A 20,111-nucleotide genomic window follows, 5' to 3' on the forward strand; every position below is an offset into this window, starting at 1 on the left:
AAGCAAGTAGATACTACATTTTCACACAATAGGAGAGACCTGTCTCTATATTTTCAACACAAATAATACAATTAACTTAATGCAGGGGAAAAACACTAGTTTGACTAAAAGTAACCGACCAGTCAAAAGGTCCCGTACCGTTTGATTATAATGTACATGAAAGTAAATCTCCGTAAAATCTAAGAATGATGGTACACCTGAGTTGAGTGCAACGCTGCTAACGCATCTTCAGATCGATAACGGGAGACAGAAGGAAAGGAGCTGGAAAACGTAATATCGACACCAGAAATAGTTTTTGATGTTAAAATGCCCTTGGTAGTTCTGTATACAACAGAAATGCCAGCTCGCCTATGCAAAGTCTCAGCAGAGCAGCTGTATCTCTAGGAACTGGTAGTTCGGTGATTCTTGACAAAACAAGGGTCTGTTCATTGTTAATAGAAAAAGGAAATTATGCTATTAAAAAAAAAAAAAAAAAAAAAAAAAAAAAAAAAAAAAAAAAGAAAAAGAAAAAGAAAGAAAGAAAGAAAGGGGAGAAGAAGAAGAAAGGAACAACTCGTACTGTGTGTTTACAGTTCTGACAGTCGCTTGATAAACATTCATTAAACTCCATTAAAGTCTCATCTCTCTACTTTTCTGTTTCATTTATCATTCCGGCATTCCCTCCCTCCTCAGACCACAAAACCCTCGTTTCATTCTAGAGAATGGCACCAAAACCCAAACCCCAATTCCTTGTAATCCTCCTGTTGTGTCTTCATCTTTCATTCTACATCCTCGCCATTTCTTCTCTCTCAACACCTTCACCTGCTTCGTCTCCATCTTCATCTCCATCTCCTCCCAAGGCATCTTCATCTTCTTCTAGTCATTCCCCTCTTGACCCAAAACAACTCACAGCACTTGAATCACTCAACATTCCTACATCTAAAGATCCCTGTTCTCAACCCTCTTTACACAATGCAACTCTGTGTAACTCAGATAAGCCATTTAGTCATCTCACTTCTCTTCGTCTCATTGATTGTTCAAGTGATGTTCAAATCTCAACTACTGCTCTAAAATCTTTAACAACACTACAAGATTTCCAGTTCATTAATTGCCCGATTCCACTTGTTCATTTCCCAAATGAACTTACCTCAAATCTACGTTCTTTTACCTGTGTTAAGAGTCTTAAGAAATTAACTGGTGTCTGGCTTGGCAGATTAAGAAATCTTACTGATTTAACCGTCACTGATGTCTCCATTACTGCTAGTGGTCCAACAATTATCTTGGGTAATATGAAACAACTCAAATCTGTTAAGATTTCTCGTGCTAATCTAACTGGTTCTTTACCCAAGAAATTCCATTTCTTGAAGATTACACACATGGATTTGTCCAATAATCGACTTAAAGGAAAGGTACCTAATTCTTTAACTCTGCTTACAGATCTTCAATTACTTAATCTCTCGTCAAATACATTGTCTGGTGAATTACCTGAATCTTTTGGAGATTTATTATCACTTCAAAATGCGTCATTTGGGTCTAATTCAATGTCAGGCCAAATCCCTGAATCGATATCTGATTTGCATTCATTAATGCACCTTGATTTAAGCTCAAACCAATTTAATGGAACAATACCCAAATTCCTTACACGGATGAAGAATTTGAAGTACTTGAATCTTGAGAATAATAATTTTCATGGTGTTTTACCATTTAATAAGTCATTTATTCAGAAGTTAGAGGTGTTTAAGGTTGGGGGAAATAGTGGTGTATGTTTCAATCATTCTACACTATCTACAAAACTGAAACTTGGGATTGCTCGTTGTGATAAATATGGATTGCCAGTTGCGCCCCCATCTGAATCTGGGTTCGGAGATGATAGTAGTAGTAGCGCTGATTCCGAAGATGACACTAGTGATGATAATGATTCTCAATTGATTGATACTAAAAAGCATGGACCCAATAAGATTGTTCTTGGTACAGCAATTGCGCTTTCATCGCTAATATTTCTCATTGTTTTCTTAATTCTTCTCAACAAATGTTGCCGCTGAAATGCGAAATGAAGGAAGAACTGAAATTAGAAATTTTAGATCAAATGAGAATGGGTTCTCAAAAAAATGATCTAGCCAGGATCCCTAGTGTTACAGAGAATGTAAAACATGATGAATGATTAATGGGGGTAGTACATTTTGGTGTCATCAATCATTTTTTGCATTCTGCAGCTGGGAATTACAGGTCTTTGACATCCAATTATGTGCAGGTGTATGATATTATTAGTTGGTATAGAGAAGAAATAGAATGCTAGTGGTTGTGAAAGCTTTCATGTGATGTGGGATTCTCTTGCTGTTGAATTACAGTTAAAACTTCACAACAGTATGATTGTTTATTGTGATGTTGTATTAAATTAGGGATTTTTCATGTTCATCATTTAAGTGTATCTGCTCGAGAGAACTCATGTTTGTTTATTAGTCGATGTTTATTTATACACCCTATGATTGGATTTTTCATATGGTTGCACATTCTTGTTCATCAATTGTTGACAGTTGGTTTTGCTATATTATTTTCTATATTTCATGAATACTAGATTTGTTGCCCGTGCTACGCACCGGGCCGACCCGAAAACCACTTTGCCTCGCCCGTCCAGATTCATGCTTAGGATCTTTGATTTTGTGTAGGCTTCGCCTCGCCCCGTCCCGATACACGCTTAGGAACTTTTATTTGGTGTAGCTCGGCTTCGCCTCGCCTCGTCGCTTATGATTTGATTACAACAACCTGCATATTAAAAAAATATGACATTTAGCAAATACTTTGAGAATTGATCACAACAACCTGCATATTAAAAAGTATGACATTTAGCAAATATCAATGAGTTCTTTACAGCTTTCGATCGAAATTAACCTAATGGGATTACATATGGAGCATGATCACCAAACGATAGATGAAACTCTATATTATTTACTTAACTCAAGGAGTGACCATCTTCATTCTGTTGTACAACCATCAATAAATCATTCCATACATTGATAGTTCCAGGTAAGCACCAATGAACACAATTATAAGGAACTATCCAGACAAATGATTATTGGTCATATTATTATAGAATAGAATTAACTAAGCAAATGAAATTTATCTAGACAAATAGAATTACTGAACATCAGAAACATAAAAAGAAAAAGAAAAAGAAAAAGAAAAAAAAAACGAATCAGCAAAAGCCTATGATACCAACAGGCACACTTGAATTTGTAATATTTTAGCCATTTCATAAAAACTAATCAAAAGACATGGCAACAAATGAGAATATAAGTGAACTGAAAACTAACATGGGAATTCTCTCATGCCCTTTTGTTTTTCACATGTTTAGCAAAGCATTTCCTCAAACACCAGATTTAAGCTTGCTGCTGATTACTAAAGCTATTGCATCTCCATCCCAGCAAGACATTCAATTCCAAACAAACCATGTCTACTTAAACCATTCGTCGATTAAAACCAACGACATAGATCTCACTTGCTGTATATTTTCACGGAAACAACCATTGTCCATAAACAAACCAAATTCGAATTCAAAACCAATCCTTCTGGTTAACAATTCATGTACTACATACTAAAATAAGACTCAGACTGTCAGCCCCCAGCCAACTGAGCTAAAATCCAAATCGATCCATAATTCATGTACTTAATGCTAAAATGCCAGTTCATGATGAGATATTAAGGGCACTAATCTAGTAACATGTCATGTATGATCCTTGAAAGTAAAATAAAAATCAAACAAAAGCACCAGCATACTTGTTTTGATAATTGTATAGGAATGACAACGGTACCAAAAATGGGTTATAATGAGAAATCGAATACATACATGTCTAAGCACCTGCTTCTCATTTGCAAAGTTGAGAGTCTCTCTTCCAGTTCCCCATTCTTCTTCTCTAATTCTTTCACTTTCACTTGTAAATATGTCAAGTAAGCCTTCTTTCTTTCTCTTGCTTTTTGTGCTAAAACTCTATTCCTCAGCAACCTACAATCCGTTCACAACAGATTAATAAAAAACCGTTCAAATGGGTCCAGTTGCCCCCTTAGCCAACCATTTTCAATCTTAGCTCCCCATGGAAAGAAAATTTTGATTAAGTGAAGTAAAGTATTTTACCTTTTGATCCTTTTGTTTTCTTTGTCAGCTGGACTTCTTCCTCTTTTTGTTCGAGTACTACCTACTGTTGTTGATGCTTGAACCCTGTCTGGACCGGGTTCTCTTCCTCCTCCTCCTCCTCCTCCTCCTCTACATGATATTGATGGACCCGTTCTTCACTACCCATTTCTGGAACTCTTCTTATCTCCTCATCACTCTCTACACCTGCAAACTAAATAAATAAATAAAAGAGATTCTGAGTCTTTTTTTGAGATGACCAAAATTTAAGAATCAAAGATCTAAATTGGAGCTAAAATAAGTTGCCCCATCATTACAAAATCCATAACTCATCTAGTCTTAGACATTTCCAGTAACTAATGCTTTTAACATGATATTCAAATAATCTCCATGAACAGTACACATTATTAACACCATTTGCTCCTGAAAATGTAGGTACTCTTATGTTTCTTCTTCCTCATACTTAATCAATCATCTGCATGACCAACTCAATGCAGATACACTAACTTCAAGAAAACAATTTGAGGTATGATGATTGCTTACACCTATAGCTGTGCACCAGTCGATAAACTATAACACCAAAATGGCAGAAACTTTAAATTTAACAAAGCAGATGTAATTAATAAATTTATAAGGATCAGAAAATGATTTGAACTCGCAAAACTTTAACCTGGAGCACAGTTCAGGATATGCAAAGCAATATGAGATATCATTGGATTACCTGAAATTGTTCTTTTACTTCAACCCCTCATTCAATTGGAAACAACAGCCTTAGAGTAGCATAAATACTAATCAATTCATTCAGGCATTTAAGTAAACACCGCTTGTGTACTCAACAATCAAATTCACATAATCCCATATTGAATCCTAATTCATTACAGATTTCAAATTTAACCAATTAACAGTGAAGAACAAATTATTAGAGAGAAAGATACGTATTCCTTATTTAAGCATAATTACAAAAAAGAGAGATAAATTATTAGAAAATGCAGCAGTAAAAGAAGGTGAAACAACACCTAAATCGAAACCTAATTCATAAAGACACCATCACTGATGTTGTTGTTAAGAAATCAATCAAATTTCAATTGATAACATTTAAGCCCTAAAATACCAAAATTCGTTATCTACCTATTGTTCTTAGCCGAAATTAGGGTTTCCAAAAGGAAAAAATATCATTTGGTCCTTTTTTAGGTGGGCCCATGTCTGTTTGGTCCTTTTGGAAAACGCCTTTACTGTTTGGTCCATAATTATTTAAAAATATAAAACAGACAAAAATACATTTCCGTGTTAATTTTTACTTATTTTCTTGTAGTAGTTCATTCTGTGTGATGAACCATCAAAGTTCATTCTTACAAATGAAAACCTAATAAAAACCAAATTAAATCACATATGAACGAACTTCATTATTTCATTGAAATTCTACAAAAAATTCATTATTAAGAACAAAAACCTACATAAACTAGAATTCATTTCTGGAATGAATTCTTCATAAAACCTATATAAACCAGAGTTCATTTCTGGAATGAACTCCTCATAAAACCTATATAAATCAGAGTTCATTTCTGGAATGAACTCCTGATAAAAACCTAAAGCAGAGTTCATTTCTGGAATGAACTCCTGATAAAAACCTATATAAACGATTATGTTCATCAACAACAGAGTTCATTCCAAAAATGAAGTTCATTTCAGTAATGAAGTTCATTCCAGGAATGAAGTTCATCTTAAGCAGCAACATCAGCAACAACAAAACGCATAAATCTTCATCTTCAATAGCATCAACAGATTTTTAGGGTTTGACGAGTTCATGTTCATCACATCTCCAATCGCAACAACATCAAGAAAACCAAAAAACCTAATTAAATCTTCAACAACAACAGATCTATCTTGAGTTCGTCTTCATCTTCATCATCATCACCAATCGCAACAAACATCAAGAAAAACAAAAACCTAATTAAATCTTCAAAAACAACAGATCTATCTTTGACAGCAACAACAATGGTAGAAGATGAGTTCGTTCCATCAAGAAAAAACATCAAAATCTTCATCACAAACCAGAGTTCATTCCTGAAATGAACTCCGTCATCTTCATCTTCTTCATCAGCAGTAACAACTCATCTTCATCATCTTCATCCTCTCCATCATCAGCAGCAACAATAGACGAAAAAACATCAAAATCTTCATCACAAACCAGAGTTCATTCCAGGAATGAACTCCGTCATCTTCATCTTCTTTTGTAGATCCGAAACTTACCCAAGCATGTGAAGATGATAAAGGTTCATCATCATCATAAATAGCAGCGGAATCTTCAACCTCACCGTCTTCATCATCAAAACAGAAGCAAACATAAAAAAAAACACGCAAAACTTCATCGTATTCATCATCATCATCGTTCATATTCTTCATTACTAGCAGAGAAAAAAAATAGAGAGAAGAGAGAATCGTTCATCATCACTAGCAGGAAGAAAATAAAAAAGAAAAAAAGAGAAAGAAATTCTAGATCTGAAAATATAAGAGAGAGAAAGTAAATCTGAGAATGATTTATTCTCTCTTACTTTTTGACTACATATATGGTCCTAATCTAAAAGGGTATTTCTGCCACTACAAGATGATAATTACATCATCCATGACGTCATCGTAGGACCAAACCATAATTTCTAGGACCAAACTATAATTTATATTATCAAATAGGACCAAACAGACAATTGACTAGGTCAGCTGGACCAAACTGTCTCTAATATATTATTTCTAGGACCAATTGGTATTTCCTACTTTCCAAAATTGATACTGAGCTTGAAACCCTAAAAATCAAACTTAAAATTGAAGCTTAATTGAATAAAAAATCAAAAGCATACCAAAAAAACCCTACCTGAAACCTTTACTACCGCCACTAATGGAACCTTTAAACCTCGAAGAAATACTGAATGAATCCATTTGAAACTCCATCCCCTCTTAATCTCTAGGTTTCAAGAACATCAAGTGAGCCTATTAAAAGCAAACCCAACACCCTCCTTCTGATCAGCAGAGATACGATGTTCTCGATCAAAATCTTTTCTCTGCAGTGGGATGAAATTGGGGAAGAATAAAAAAATATAAAAAGGGAATTATTTCCTTTCTCTCAACCTCAATGGTATCTCGGATAGGGTTGAATTTCGACGGAAGTTTTATACACCTAACGGCGTTAGTAACGTCCAGTTAAGTATTTGGTGTAAACCAAGTGTAAGTAATTAATTGGCTGTAAATACTCACATAAGTGTTGTATATCCACGTTTTTGCTGACAGTGTTACTAACATCCAGTTAAATATAGGGTGTAAACAGAGTGTAATCCAGTTTTTAATGTTTCGACCAACAGAGTTCCGCCACTTGTCCTCTCCAGAATTGCTATGTGTGAAAGCTTTTATCTAATTTAATTTGAGAGGGGTGTCATACTCACCGTGCGACGTGGGAGCTCATATGACTTAGTGTTTTAAAGGAGGGGAGATGAATATGCTAATCGACAAACAATTTGATCTTTGGCGGACTAAAAGCACTGTCTGGTTTGTTTTTGAGCCCTAGAAAAATTACAAAATGAAGCGAAAGGTTTGGGTTTAGTTTCATTTCTGTTCAGTGGATTTGATTTCGGTACTCATAATTGAAAATAAAACCTTGGTTTTACTGGTTTTGGATGGCATATGAAACCGAGACGAACCATGTTTATGGGTTTTAAATGCATGTTCATTTTGTTCTTGTTCTCGTCTTCGTACCCTAGTTAGCAATTTGGAAACGCACAGAACGGAATACGTACGGATATTATTCGGACTAGTTGTGAGCCCATGCTTTGCACGGGCTAAGATTGGTTGTCCTAGCTCAATTTACTTGACCAATGGTTGTTTAATCATTTTTTACTGTCATCTAATTGCTCTAAATCATTCTCACAACTATAATCAAGTGTGAAAAGCATGCCAAGGTATATAAAAACAAATTGTTGCGTTGAAAACAACAGTGAGACTAAAAACAAATTTGAGTTAAATAAAAAGGGAGCTGAAACAAATCTATTCAAACTTTCTGTGAAAATCACATCTCCACTAACCTCGCCTGTGGCATGCCACACAAATCACCATGTCCCCGTGTTAGTCGCTTACAATCATACTCATATCATTGTATAAAGTATAAACCCCAAGGCTATGTGCAAGGATAAGGATTTGAATACACTTGATGCCTATACATTTGCAAACAAAAAGAATGAAGCTTTTAATAGTTCTAAACAATAACTTGAACAGAGGTATAAATTGCAAACACATGGAAAAGATGATATATGGCACTTTGTAAATCTGCACCCGTGTTGCACTACGTAATCCATAGCTATAATATTTCCATCGCAAGCATGTAAGTTTTAGCCTACTTAAATAATAATGCTATATGCAGGAGTTGAACCCATAACTACATGGCAGAGAACTATGCACTCTTTCATTTGAGCTAAGACATCAAGTACCATTTCGTACCATTACATAAGGTAGTTGGATTTAATATAATGTCACTCGAGCGTGAATAATTCATAAGCATATATATATAAGGATAGCAAGAATAATTTACCCGATCCTCTCACATAGTATAACTCCGAAGTTAAGTAACATCAAACCTAAAAGTAAGTTTAAACTCATTTCTTATCTGCTGGACCATTATGGATAACCTTCGGAGATATCCACAACGACTGCATAAAAAAGAAAACAAGAATCACCTTTCATTGTCAAACAAAACAAAGAATTAAGCAATTAACTCTATGAAATTCATTACCACTCAATTCTCAATTCTTCTGTAAGAATGTTGCATGTTTGAGTCGTGCGAGACCATCATCACCAAATATTTATTAAAAAGATGTGCACCTGCTAGTTCTTTTTACAATCAAAATATATCTACCAAAAAGGAAACAAATAAAGGATTTCTGAACAACATTCTTTATGTCCAGAACGATGAGATAGTAAGATATAATAATGTTGTTGAATGGTAAAAAATAATTATCATTTGAATATCATACTGATAAATGAAAACTAAGTTTGCTTCATATTCTTGCTCAAACTATTCTTGCAGTTTACTGCAACAGTTTTGCTTTGTTCTACTGATCCAAGCATGCCGACATAATATTCACATAAGTGATGTAAATGATCTAGTTGGTTCCTAAAGTTATAAATCACGGTTACAAAAGCGAAACAGTATGTGAAAATGCATATCCCTATAAGTGTGACTCAAATGATGTTAAGAGGTAAGAATCGCTGATAAATCCAACATCTCCACTTTATTTCTACAAGATACTTCTTGAGTTCAAATTTTACGAACGAATGAAGCTAGCTTATGAAAGTATGCATCACATTTTTTTCCATGGAAATTAGCAAAAACAATAATGAAATACACAACTAAATCAGCTTAAGCATAACCCGAAAATTGACGTTTCTACGAATGCTAAAAGATGTATCACATTCCTCCCATTAAACTTAGTTCAAGTAAATGTTAAAAAAAACATAAAAGAAATGGATTGAAGAATAGTTTCCTTGCATTTATAAGTTGTCTCCTTATGTAACCATTATGTTTGTTTGGATTTCAATTATGATTATTTGTCCAAGCAAATAGAGAAATTCCTTTCAGATATTTTAAGTGCGATAAGTGTGCTTAATGAGTTCAGTATCTCCAATTTGTCTTCGTGATTCACAACTCTGGTCGCTGTTTTTGACTCATAGTCAAAATATCCCTAATATTAAATAATCAAAGTAAAATTCGCATCGTTTTACAACGCCTACTTCCCATGGATGTGTGGTCCATCTAGTTACCTAGAGTTTCCCCTTTATATGTATATAATGTAACTTATGTATTATAACAACTATACTCTCTATAATAAGATGATTCTCTTTCTTGTCTCTTCACATCTGATTTTCCTTAATCACGTTGTCAAGCAAGATCTCTTCCCTACCGCTAAAAAATATAATTTGTTTGGGGGCATTCCAGAATCCCTATCATAGACTGGTTTCGATACTTCAATTCAATTTTTTTTCCCTTTTCAATCTTCCGTTAAAAAAGGAGATATTTTGATTAATCATATGTGAAGCCTGCAAATAGAAGTTTTGGTCATAGTTGTGATCTAGATTTTGTTCCTATCTAGGTCGGTTGCAAAGAGGAGGAAAAAAAATCGAAAAATCTTCTCTGTTCCGCGAGCTGTCTGTTCGCGTTCATGTGTGAAAGAAAAACCTGGTCCAACCCGGGCCGGTCTAACCGGTCCATCACGGTCCAGTCCAACCTGTCCTGTTCCAGCCGTGTTGTGTCCTGGTCTAACCCGAATCTGGGCTGTGCGCGACCAAGGCTGTTCTGGTTTTGTGTATATACAGCGGGAACCAAAGCTTGAAGTATGTAACTAATGTGGTTATTTACATTGAATACTTGCTGGGCTTATTTATTTGTTTTTATAACATGGCTATTTTTTTTTTGTCTTAAGATAAGTCCACACCATATAAATGGCCAATTTAAATTATGATTGTTGATCCCGATCATTAAGAATTTTGGTCTTAATGTTATTTTATTCTCTTGAATATGATATTGGTTGTAGTTGAATGATGTCTTTTTGTTCAATTGGTTGTACCAACTTGATTCCAATGTATCCCTTTGGGGTTTAGAAGTACTTGAGCACCATTATTGCATACTTGATATTTTCTCCCCAAATTTGAATATTCTGTGGAATGTAATCCACTTGCTCGATTATTAAAGAGTTGGTAGTTTTAAGAGATACGTTGCAAATAAAATCACATGTATTCCAATTTTTGTGGAAAAACTCACAAAAGGTATGAGTCAGAAAATTTCCATTTTTCTACTTCATTCATATACTAACGAACTAGTATATGTTAAAATATGCAAACAAGAGATCCATTATGTTTATTAAGTTATTCAACCTAAAGTAAGTGGTTGACATGCAAAGTGAGATTCTCTTGACCCGTTCAGATGAAGAAATTTCTCAAATAAAGCTAATTGTAGAAAAATGAAAAATAGAAAGAACCCCGAAGTAATGAGGGCTAGGCGTACTGACTTGTTGAAGCATGTGAAAAGGGACATATATATCATGAGATAAAGATGTACTTTTATCTCTGATTGTGATAACACCAAGTATGAACCGAGCATAGGATTAGCTCCCATCGGAAGTGAAAGAGTTGGAATTGCACCTAGTTATTGATGTTGGTACAAGCAATGTAATGCAGGTATCGTAGAAGCAACCAATTTTTCACATGCCTGGCCAATTGACTATCTTATTCATTTGAACTAGATCCACTGTCTGCACTTATGGAATGAAAACACGAGACATAAATTCTCTAAAGCACTTGAGATATATTGGGTGAAACGTATATCATTCCCCTGAAACATAATATGTATATTCACTCTAAAGTACTTGAGTTGAATCTCACTTTTGTTACGTAATAAGGCTACACCACTTATTAAAACTCTAAAGACCCAAATATCTAACTGATAGTAGTTTTCTTCCACTAATTTAAGGAATATACACTAGTTATTGAACTAATTCCTTATTATGTGACTATAATGATTGGATCATCGAGCGAAGCACTGCTCAAATATTTGTTGCCAAGATGGAACAAAGACTAAAAGTCGCATAAGCTCTGTACGTATTAAGGACTAATCACACCTTGTTAAGTGCAAAGGGTGTTCATGCGTGAACTATTACCTACATATTTGGAAACTTACAGTGAGAATGGAGTTGATTGCATCTATAATTTATTTTCTAATGAATGTGGAAGGAAGCATATTCTTATAAATGTGTCAATCTAGTAAATTATAAATCACTGGAACTTAAATTACTGAATCCACGTTAACCCCAACAATGAACTGATTTGGATTGATTCATAAAGACTTTGACATAACCATAAGGAACATTGATTATGACATGATGTTCCGTTTTGAAAGTACTAACACGGGCGTCACTTCATTTGAGTGTACAAGGAAATGAACTAATATAATGTGAAGTTACGACATATATCACAAATTTCTAAAATTACTAGATTTGCACTGCCTCTCCCCATTATGCTTTAGAGTAACAAAGCACGTCACTCGTCTTACAAAGTATATCTTTAGTAAAACATGATTGAGACCATCCTGTTTTACTTAGATGCAAATGGTAAATAACTCATTCTTCAAAGAAATATACAGTGTTGTTAGTGAACATATATCCATGCAGAATGCAGACCATTCAAGTGATTTATGACCCTGGTGGATGATTCGACTCATTGAATCAGTTATTTCTCACAACAAACGATGTGTTTATTTTTTTTTTAAAATCCTAGCACATATTACTGTTGATGGTGGATTTTAGTTCAGGGCTAAAATTGTACAACCAGTATTTAATGTGCTGACATCCTGCAAAGGGTAAATCCGTTTGATAAGTGATGAGTACCTCTTCACTTTATTTATTCAAAGCAATTCAATAAATATACAAAATTCACCCAGGATGGTGCATGTAGCAACAATCCCAAATATTCTGTGAATTTAGCATTATTAATTAATGCATGATTGTTCCTAGTATTTCCTGTGTTGTTCCTCGCCGAACTCTCATTGTTAGCATGACATGACGACTGAGTGTTCACTCATAGAAGAGTAACATGAATCTCCAAGTGCCAATTTTGAGACATGTACGAAATACCCGTACATGCTACATCACTCTCTGACAAAAGAGAATTTCGAATCGATGTGCTCCCAGCTCGATCGAACGTATTTAATTTCCTTAAGGAAAATCTGGACTGTCCATATCAGTCTCAGAAACGATCGCAGCCACACAAGTTGGCCGCGCAATTTAACAAGCCTAGCCAAAACTTGGCAAGAATGGGCGATTGACGTGATGACCACCGGCGAGCCCACTTGTTTCCTAGCCGGTCTAACATCACACGAACACCTCCCAGCAACGTCAAACGCCAATCCTAAATAGGGTGACCGTGCTGCTTTGTAGAGGTTCGGTCGAACGTAGACTGTCCAGGGCAGTCTAAAACCATCGTAACCGTCCATCTTCGCAAGCGTGGTTGGACGGATTAGATCATCCCATGAATGTCAGAGAAGCGTCAACGCACAAGTTGGCGGGCCCACTACTCACCAACCCGATCGGTTTTCTCACGACAAATCCATGGAGCAATGAACGTTTGCTCGAAGCATGGCTGGCGTGATGCTTTGAAAGGTCGCGGAAATTCCACTAGTGTCTTAAAACGATCACAACCATCCAATTTAACCAGCCTATTTGGATGGCTTAGATTGTACCTAGGACCATCAGGAAGGTGCACATATGTTCACTGTCAGCCCAATGTGGTCCCCACACGGTCGGTCCTCCCAAAGGAGAAGCGTGGTTTGCCAAACTGTTTGGCCAAAGTCACGCGTGCGCGACCGTTTAAAAACCCTAATTAGGGTTTGCGGCGATGCATATCTGTCGTAGTTGGATCGCGTCCATCCATCTTCGCCAGCCTAAACGGAGGGTATAGATATAAACTCAAGAGGTCCCAAGGATGTCGACGTGATCACCGTGGGCCCATCTGTGCATGTGACCGGCCGGCCTAGGCAAACCATGGCTGAGCGTCTCGAAACGCACGCCCCAAGGTGGCATGTCACGCGTCTTCCAAATCCTTTGCGGCAATGGATTTCTGTCGCAAATCGATCACGACCACTCATCTTTTCCAGTCAATTTGAGTGGCCTAGATCAAGCCTTTGTGGGACTGAGAGGTATAGACGTGCACAACAACGGACCGCCTCCATGCGTGACCGATCGGTCCCACCAAAAGTAATGCCCTTGCTTGAATTCGATCAAGCCAAAGAGGGATGCTTGCACACCTCTTAAAAACCCTAAAATTCCATCAACGGTCGTAGATATATGCCGTAAACCATCTCGTCCGTCCAACTTTGGCAGCTTGGACGGACAACCCAGGTTAAAATCTAGACGACCAATGAAGCACCTCGGTGATCACCGTCCGCCACTCTTCCATAGGGAGTGATCGACCAGGGGGTGGCTCGCCCGTGCGGCCTCCAAACGATCACTTGAAGATGGTTGGACGTGATGCTATTCTAAGACGCTTAAAACAGCGATGCTTCATACATATTGATTGTTCTCGACGCATTACTTGCATCGAGCATACACGATATTTCACGAATACCAACTCCTTAAATAACTTAGCACCGTATGCTATTTCATGCGGTGGGTCCCACGATCCGCTTGTTCGAGATATCAAGCATGTCACAAACTGGGGGATACTTACTGGGGTATTGGTCTGGCGGTTTACAGCGTGCAGCCACTACACCAAATTCCCGGAATCGTAACAACAATTCGTAAAGGCTTATGGGCCGTTACGAATTTCCCGTTACAAATGCCCGTTACAAAATATTCGTAACAGGCAGAAGCCGTTACTAATTTTCTTAAAATTCGTAACAGGGTTAAGCCGTTACGAAATTTTTTTTAGGCGTGCCAGTCACACGCTTGGTCACACCAGGGTGGTAACACCTTTAGAATGTGCGTGTGCCATTCACATGCGTGCTATTATATTTCATCTTACACCGTATATGCCTAAGGTAACATCTCTACCCTTCATTCTAGTCTCGAGATGCATCTCAATAATAAAACCCTAAATTTTATTCCTACACCATATTTTTCTTCATCTATTTCTCTTTCTCTATCTGTTTAACTCCGCCTCTTCGTCCCTCTTCCTCTCTCTCGATCTCTCTACACAGTGAGAAGATACAAATACTCCAAATCCTGAAAAAAACAAGATCGAAGGAATCTCATTCATCTTATTCTTCTTTTTCCTTATTCTTCATACGTTCTTTGTTTTATGCTTCTCAGAATGAGAAATTTTTCATATCAATTAAGAAGAAATCTAGGGTTTCAGTCGAAGAACGAGAAGATTCGGATGAGGTTTGAATGGATCTGAAATTGAAGATGGGTTTGATTCAGATGAGGTTTTCGGTTTTGTGGATTGTGAAATGAAGTTGAGGATCTGTATCTTATCTTACAGGAAAGAAGGAGAAGAGATTGATGCTGCTACTGTTAAACAGATGAAATTAGGAATTAGGGTTCATGCATCTGTTGTTGCTGATAATTTGAGAGGGGTTTTGTGGAATCAAAATCTGTAGTTATTATGGTTGAAGATCGAAGATGGAGGTTCTAGTGTTTGCCACTGTTAAAGGAAGAACGGATTGATGAAGAAATTGAGTTCAAAGAGAAAAGAAGATGAGGTTGAATTCAGAGGTTTGTGCTAAAGGGTTCTGCTGGATTTGTTTTTAATCTCAGGGTATTTCTTTAATTCTTTTGATTATTATCTCTGTTTATGTTTTTGGCCTTTTTGGTAAACCCTAGTCTAATTTGTGATCATGGATTTTGAATTTAGGAGTCTGATTTGGTTAGTTAATACACAAAGTGTTAATGTATTTTAATTATTATGACAATAGTTTTGGAAATCGAATTGGCAGAGCTGTTAATGTATGAAACACATGTTCATGACGGAAAACAAGATGGGTTATGCTGTTGCGGTAGAGATGGGAGCAAGCAGCTAGTTATGGATGGGTCTGAGCTGAAACTGATGGTGGTGATCATGGCAAGGTGTAATGGACTGAAATAGATGTATGTGTAGGATGCAATTGCAGGTAGAAGCTTGTGTGTTTTGGGAGCAGAAGCTGATGCTGCTGGTAGAATGAGATGTTGCAGTACAAGAGATGAAATGAGTGGTTATTGGTGGGTTGTTTAATGCCTGAGATGCTGCTGCTGCGAAGAATAACTTAAGGAAATGGTCGCAGTCATGATGAAGCTGACTTGGAATTGCAGGTGCAAGCTGGAATGTGATGGCAGTTGCGGTTGATGCTGAACTGAAGTGCAGACATGAAGGGAAGGTGGCAGTAATACTGGTGGGTTGTGAATTAATGTTACAGGGAAGAAATGATGTTGGTGTTGATGTCGTTGCTGTTAAGGCACTCAGATGCGAGCTGATGCTGATTGATTTGTGTTTTCTAATCATGATTTATCTTTCCCTCCTGCTTACTTGATGACCTTAATCGAACCGCTATAAAAATTTGTTTACAGAATTTAATGTTTTTGTTTTCAGAAATTGATGCTAGTGACAGTGGATTAAACACATCAAATAGGTGCTTCCAGATTACAATCTCTTCACAAGTAAGATTTTTCTTACTTTCTTATTTAATTTTTATTTTTATGTCTGGGCATATAGAAGTGAACCCTAAACCTTGGGTTTTCTGGTAATCAGGAAGAAGACGATGAGGAGACATCTAAAGGTATGATAGTATTGCTGATAGAAAAGGACATGATAGTAGAAAGACACATTAAACAGTTTTAATTTAGTGCATTACGCGAAGTTTTGTTACTTTAATCGCGTTACTTAACATTTTGATGTTATTTTATGTTACAGTTCTGCTGGCTTTAGTTTTTGCTCACACTGAAAAGCACCCAGATGAGCCACCACTTCTGCACGTGAAAAGGTTGGTAAAACATACATATAAAGACTGGTCCAGTAGTATATTGCCTCATGTTCGTGTTTCATAGTCAAACACCCTACTGTTGCTGATTATGGTCTATTGAAATACCATTCACTATTTACATCGGCCATGTATATTTGGTCGAGATACCTTTAGGATCTCGGGCATGTCGTTGTGGTTATTCTTGCGTATTATGCTAATGACTTGGTAAAATGACGGACAAATGGTTTTATTGGTTACTTTGCTTGATTATCTTGTGTTGGCGGCTACCTTTTTGTTGGGCCAAATCCCAAATTGACCTGATGTTCACTTAATTATTCACCCCTTACTGAAAATATTCATACTCACTCACCTACTAGCAAACTATAAGATATTTTTTTCATGCAAGTTATGGATTCTTTTTCTTTCTTTTTTAAGTTCTGTAAGTATTATCTGACCATTCAGTTAGTCATCAATTGTATATCTCTACCCAATTGCTCAACTTGTATGGTAAATTATCCGGTCTACCCGATATACCCATGTTCAACATACTAAATATTCTCAAGTACTTCTCAGTCGTGACCCCCATCTTGGCTATCCTTGTTTATTTACTTTTTTGGCTTCTTATTATCCCCCCTACCTAGATTGGTTCAAGCAACTAAGCTATTCTGGGTTTATTTTGTGCAGTTTAAAAGGAATATCATTAGAGCATCTCCAGGCGTTAAAACAAAAGCTTGAGGAGGAGGTAAATCTGTGTATTTTCTAAAGCTAATCCTTACCAAAATTATACTGTAAAGAAACAGATGTTCTTAATGCCCTTAATTGTTTCTGATTGAATTTCGGACCTTCATGGTTTACTTGATTAACCTGAAGCCTAGAACCAGTTTCTATAAAAAAATAAATGATTTAGGTTCTCAATAGCTCGATCCTGATAATTTTCTTCTATTATTTCTCTTTTCTTTTCATATTTGCTGAAGCTGATTTTGTTTATTTATAATGTCGTATTATGTGACTAAATCGATTTGATCATGCTTATATGTCCTTCTAATTAGATGTTAGGACACTTATGCTTACATTGTTCTCCTATATTTTGTGAGTGTAACTTATTAGGAAAAATATTGCTTCATGTGCTTCTTAGTAAAACTATAATTGACATGAATGTTCCAACTATTTAAATACTCCAGCTGAAATAAATATATTTGCATCATCAGTCTTTTGCTGTGTTCATCTTCTATCAAAAACAACTGCAGTTAAAAATGTTTGACCCACTTTTGTGTTATTTTAGGCATCCGAGAATCTTGGCATGGCTATGAATCTGAACTGCTGTACGTCACATACCAAGTAGTAGCTCTATATAGGGTGTGGATATTCTTGCTATTTTATTTCTGTATGATCTACAATGTTGAGAGCCTGTGACCTCTCTGTATGTTCAGTTTTTTATGCTTGTACATTTCATAAATTTGGGCCTTATAGATTTTCTGGTTTGTTTCATGTAGTATGGGTTGGGCATTATGAACTTAAAGCGAGGGATTATGAAGAACGTGATGAAGAATTCTTGGTAACTAGTGTTTGGGAAGTATCTGCAAGCTTTGAGTAAGTTACTATGTAGTGTATGAGCTGAACTTATAAGTAAAAATGATTTGGAAATTTATGTATTCCCTTAGAGTCTGATACTTCACAAAATATAATTTGGTACTTAGAGAATTTGAGTTCTTTTTTTGATATGAATTGATTGAACGTGATGTTAAGAATGTATTGATGGTAGAAACTATTGTTGAGTGTGGACGATGGATAATGTAAAGTGTATGCAGTTGGAATTCCGACGTACTTTCAGGACGACAATGAACTTCCGGTTAATATTGACCTAGTCAAAATTGGTCGTTATTGACTGGTTTTGACCAGGTCAAGGTTGACTGGCAGTAATTTTTTGCTGTTACGAAAAAGTTCGTAACGGCTCTTAGCTGTTTCAACTTTCCACGTAGTAACGGCTCCAACTCGTTACTAATGTGCCACGTAGTAACGGCTTAACCATGTTACGACTTCGTTTTTACAAAAAAATTCGTACCGGCCTGAGTTGTTACCACGTGGCAAATTCGTAACGGCTCACAGCTGTTACGAGGGCCGTTACAACCAAAATTCGTAAAAGCAGTTACAAAAAAATGTAACACAAACTTTTGCAACGGGCAATAGCCATTACAACCCTTTTAGTAACGGTTCTTTTCTGTTTCTAATCCCAGAATTTGGTGTAGTGAGCGTGCAACGCGCCATTACAAGAACGTGTCAGGAAAAGGTGGACGGTTAACAGTGATGAGGGAAGTGGGCAAAGGTGTGATCGTGTGACAATCACCACTCCTGCACGACCCCACTACTCCATCACTTCACCTCCTCCACTTCCTACGAGATGAGGGTTGCGCTCAATGACTTGTATAAATAGGTCCTTCACCTATTTCTAAACAACACAGATGGAGAAAAACCAAGTGTTGTCATAGTATTCAGAAAACACCCAGAACTGATAGCTTACGTTGTGCAAGCCAGTTCATCATTCTGATACAAGTCATAAACAGCCAAGACCTTCACAATCTCAACACCTTCTTCGCTTCCCTCCCTAAGATCAACCTAATCTTCTTAACTTTGTGACCCGAAGCAAGTCTGGAACGACCATTTCTTGGTTTAGGCCAGAATTGTATAGATTGATCTCTCGAATCAAAAGCACTCTCGTGCAGTGCATTTATTTAGGGTTTAGATTCGTTTCTCATCCACACACACCCAAAGTTACCAAAACCAGCAGAAACAGTTTTCACCCATAAACAATTGGCGACCACAGTGGGAGATTAATCTCTCGGTTGCGATCTCAAGATTTTCAAAAAGATGGTTGGCCTCAGGGATGATTCTACCGCGACGGATCTCATCCAGAATCCCTCAAATGGTAATGTTTCTCACCCTCCTTTGAACAATTCTGTTTATAACGAATTTTCATATTTCAATACCCCCATTATCTCTTTCGCTTCAACCGATGGAGAAATCCCAACTCTGGCTGAACTAGCACGGAGGAAAGAAATTCTGGCGAGAAATGTGGACCGGATAAAAGGAGCGATTGACAACTTGTTCACCTGCTTGGTGCACGTGACGAGAATTCTAGGAGCAGAAATGGTGGAACGCCCGGTGGACAATCCTACTTAAGTCAATAGTTTCACTATGAACCGGAGACCGATGGACCAGGAAGCAACTTCTCTAGTGGAAAATTTATGCGAACTTTTACACCTCTCGAAGAATCAACGAGCGGAGACGTTTGCTGCAATCAACCAGATAGCCTTAGACGTACATTTAGCCCCTCTGCGTCTAGAAATCTCGAAAACACCAGAGATGTCTATGAATAATGTCACATTTACAGAAGACGACATGATGGCGGAGGAAGGTCACAACCGGCCCCTACATGTTACTGCACGCATCAAGGATTCAGAGTTCAAGAGGGCCGTCATCGACAAGGGAGCGTCTTCGAATGTGATTACTCTCAAGACTCTCAGGACGGCCAAGGTTAGCCCAGGCAAG

At 36.9% G+C, this 20,111-nt stretch overlaps 2 protein-coding genes and 1 pseudogene across 5 annotated transcripts; 2 read left to right on the forward strand and 1 right to left on the reverse strand.

Annotated features, from left to right (window-relative positions):
* Positions 1-510: 510 nt before the first annotated feature.
* On the forward strand, positions 511-2,477 carry LOC113281673 (receptor-like protein 51). Its single transcript, XM_026530462.1, has one exon. It carries the CDS (start codon positions 702-704, stop codon positions 2,019-2,021), a length of 1,320 nt encoding a protein of 439 aa, XP_026386247.1. The 5' UTR covers positions 511-701; the 3' UTR covers positions 2,022-2,477.
* On the reverse strand, positions 2,410-4,510 carry LOC113362085 (annotated as a pseudogene).
* Positions 4,511-14,814: 10,304 nt separating this feature from the next.
* LOC113326709 (RWD domain-containing protein 1-like) lies at positions 14,815-18,382 on the forward strand. Of its 4 annotated transcripts, XM_026574384.1 has the most exons (8): positions 14,815-15,388; positions 15,567-15,828; positions 15,919-16,263; positions 16,355-16,382; positions 16,517-16,586; positions 17,250-17,307; positions 17,848-17,887; positions 18,059-18,382. In XM_026574384.1, exons 3-8 carry the CDS (start codon positions 16,180-16,182, stop codon positions 18,157-18,159), a joined length of 381 nt encoding a protein of 126 aa, XP_026430169.1. In that variant the 5' UTR covers positions 14,815-15,388; positions 15,567-15,828; positions 15,919-16,179; the 3' UTR covers positions 18,160-18,382. The 4 variants fall into 4 exon arrangements, 3 of the variants coding, with proteins under 3 accessions (XP_026430169.1, XP_026430172.1, XP_026430178.1); XR_003348505.1 differs by lacking the exon at positions 17,848-17,887 and having other exon boundaries at positions 15,567-15,998; positions 16,196-16,263; XM_026574387.1 differs by having other exon boundaries at positions 14,815-15,345; positions 15,567-16,263.
* Positions 18,383-20,111: the final 1,729 nt, after the last annotated feature.

This window comes from Papaver somniferum, chromosome 1, assembly GCF_003573695.1.
Source record: "Papaver somniferum cultivar HN1 chromosome 1, ASM357369v1, whole genome shotgun sequence".
Classification (NCBI taxonomy): domain Eukaryota; kingdom Viridiplantae; phylum Streptophyta; class Magnoliopsida; order Ranunculales; family Papaveraceae; genus Papaver; species Papaver somniferum.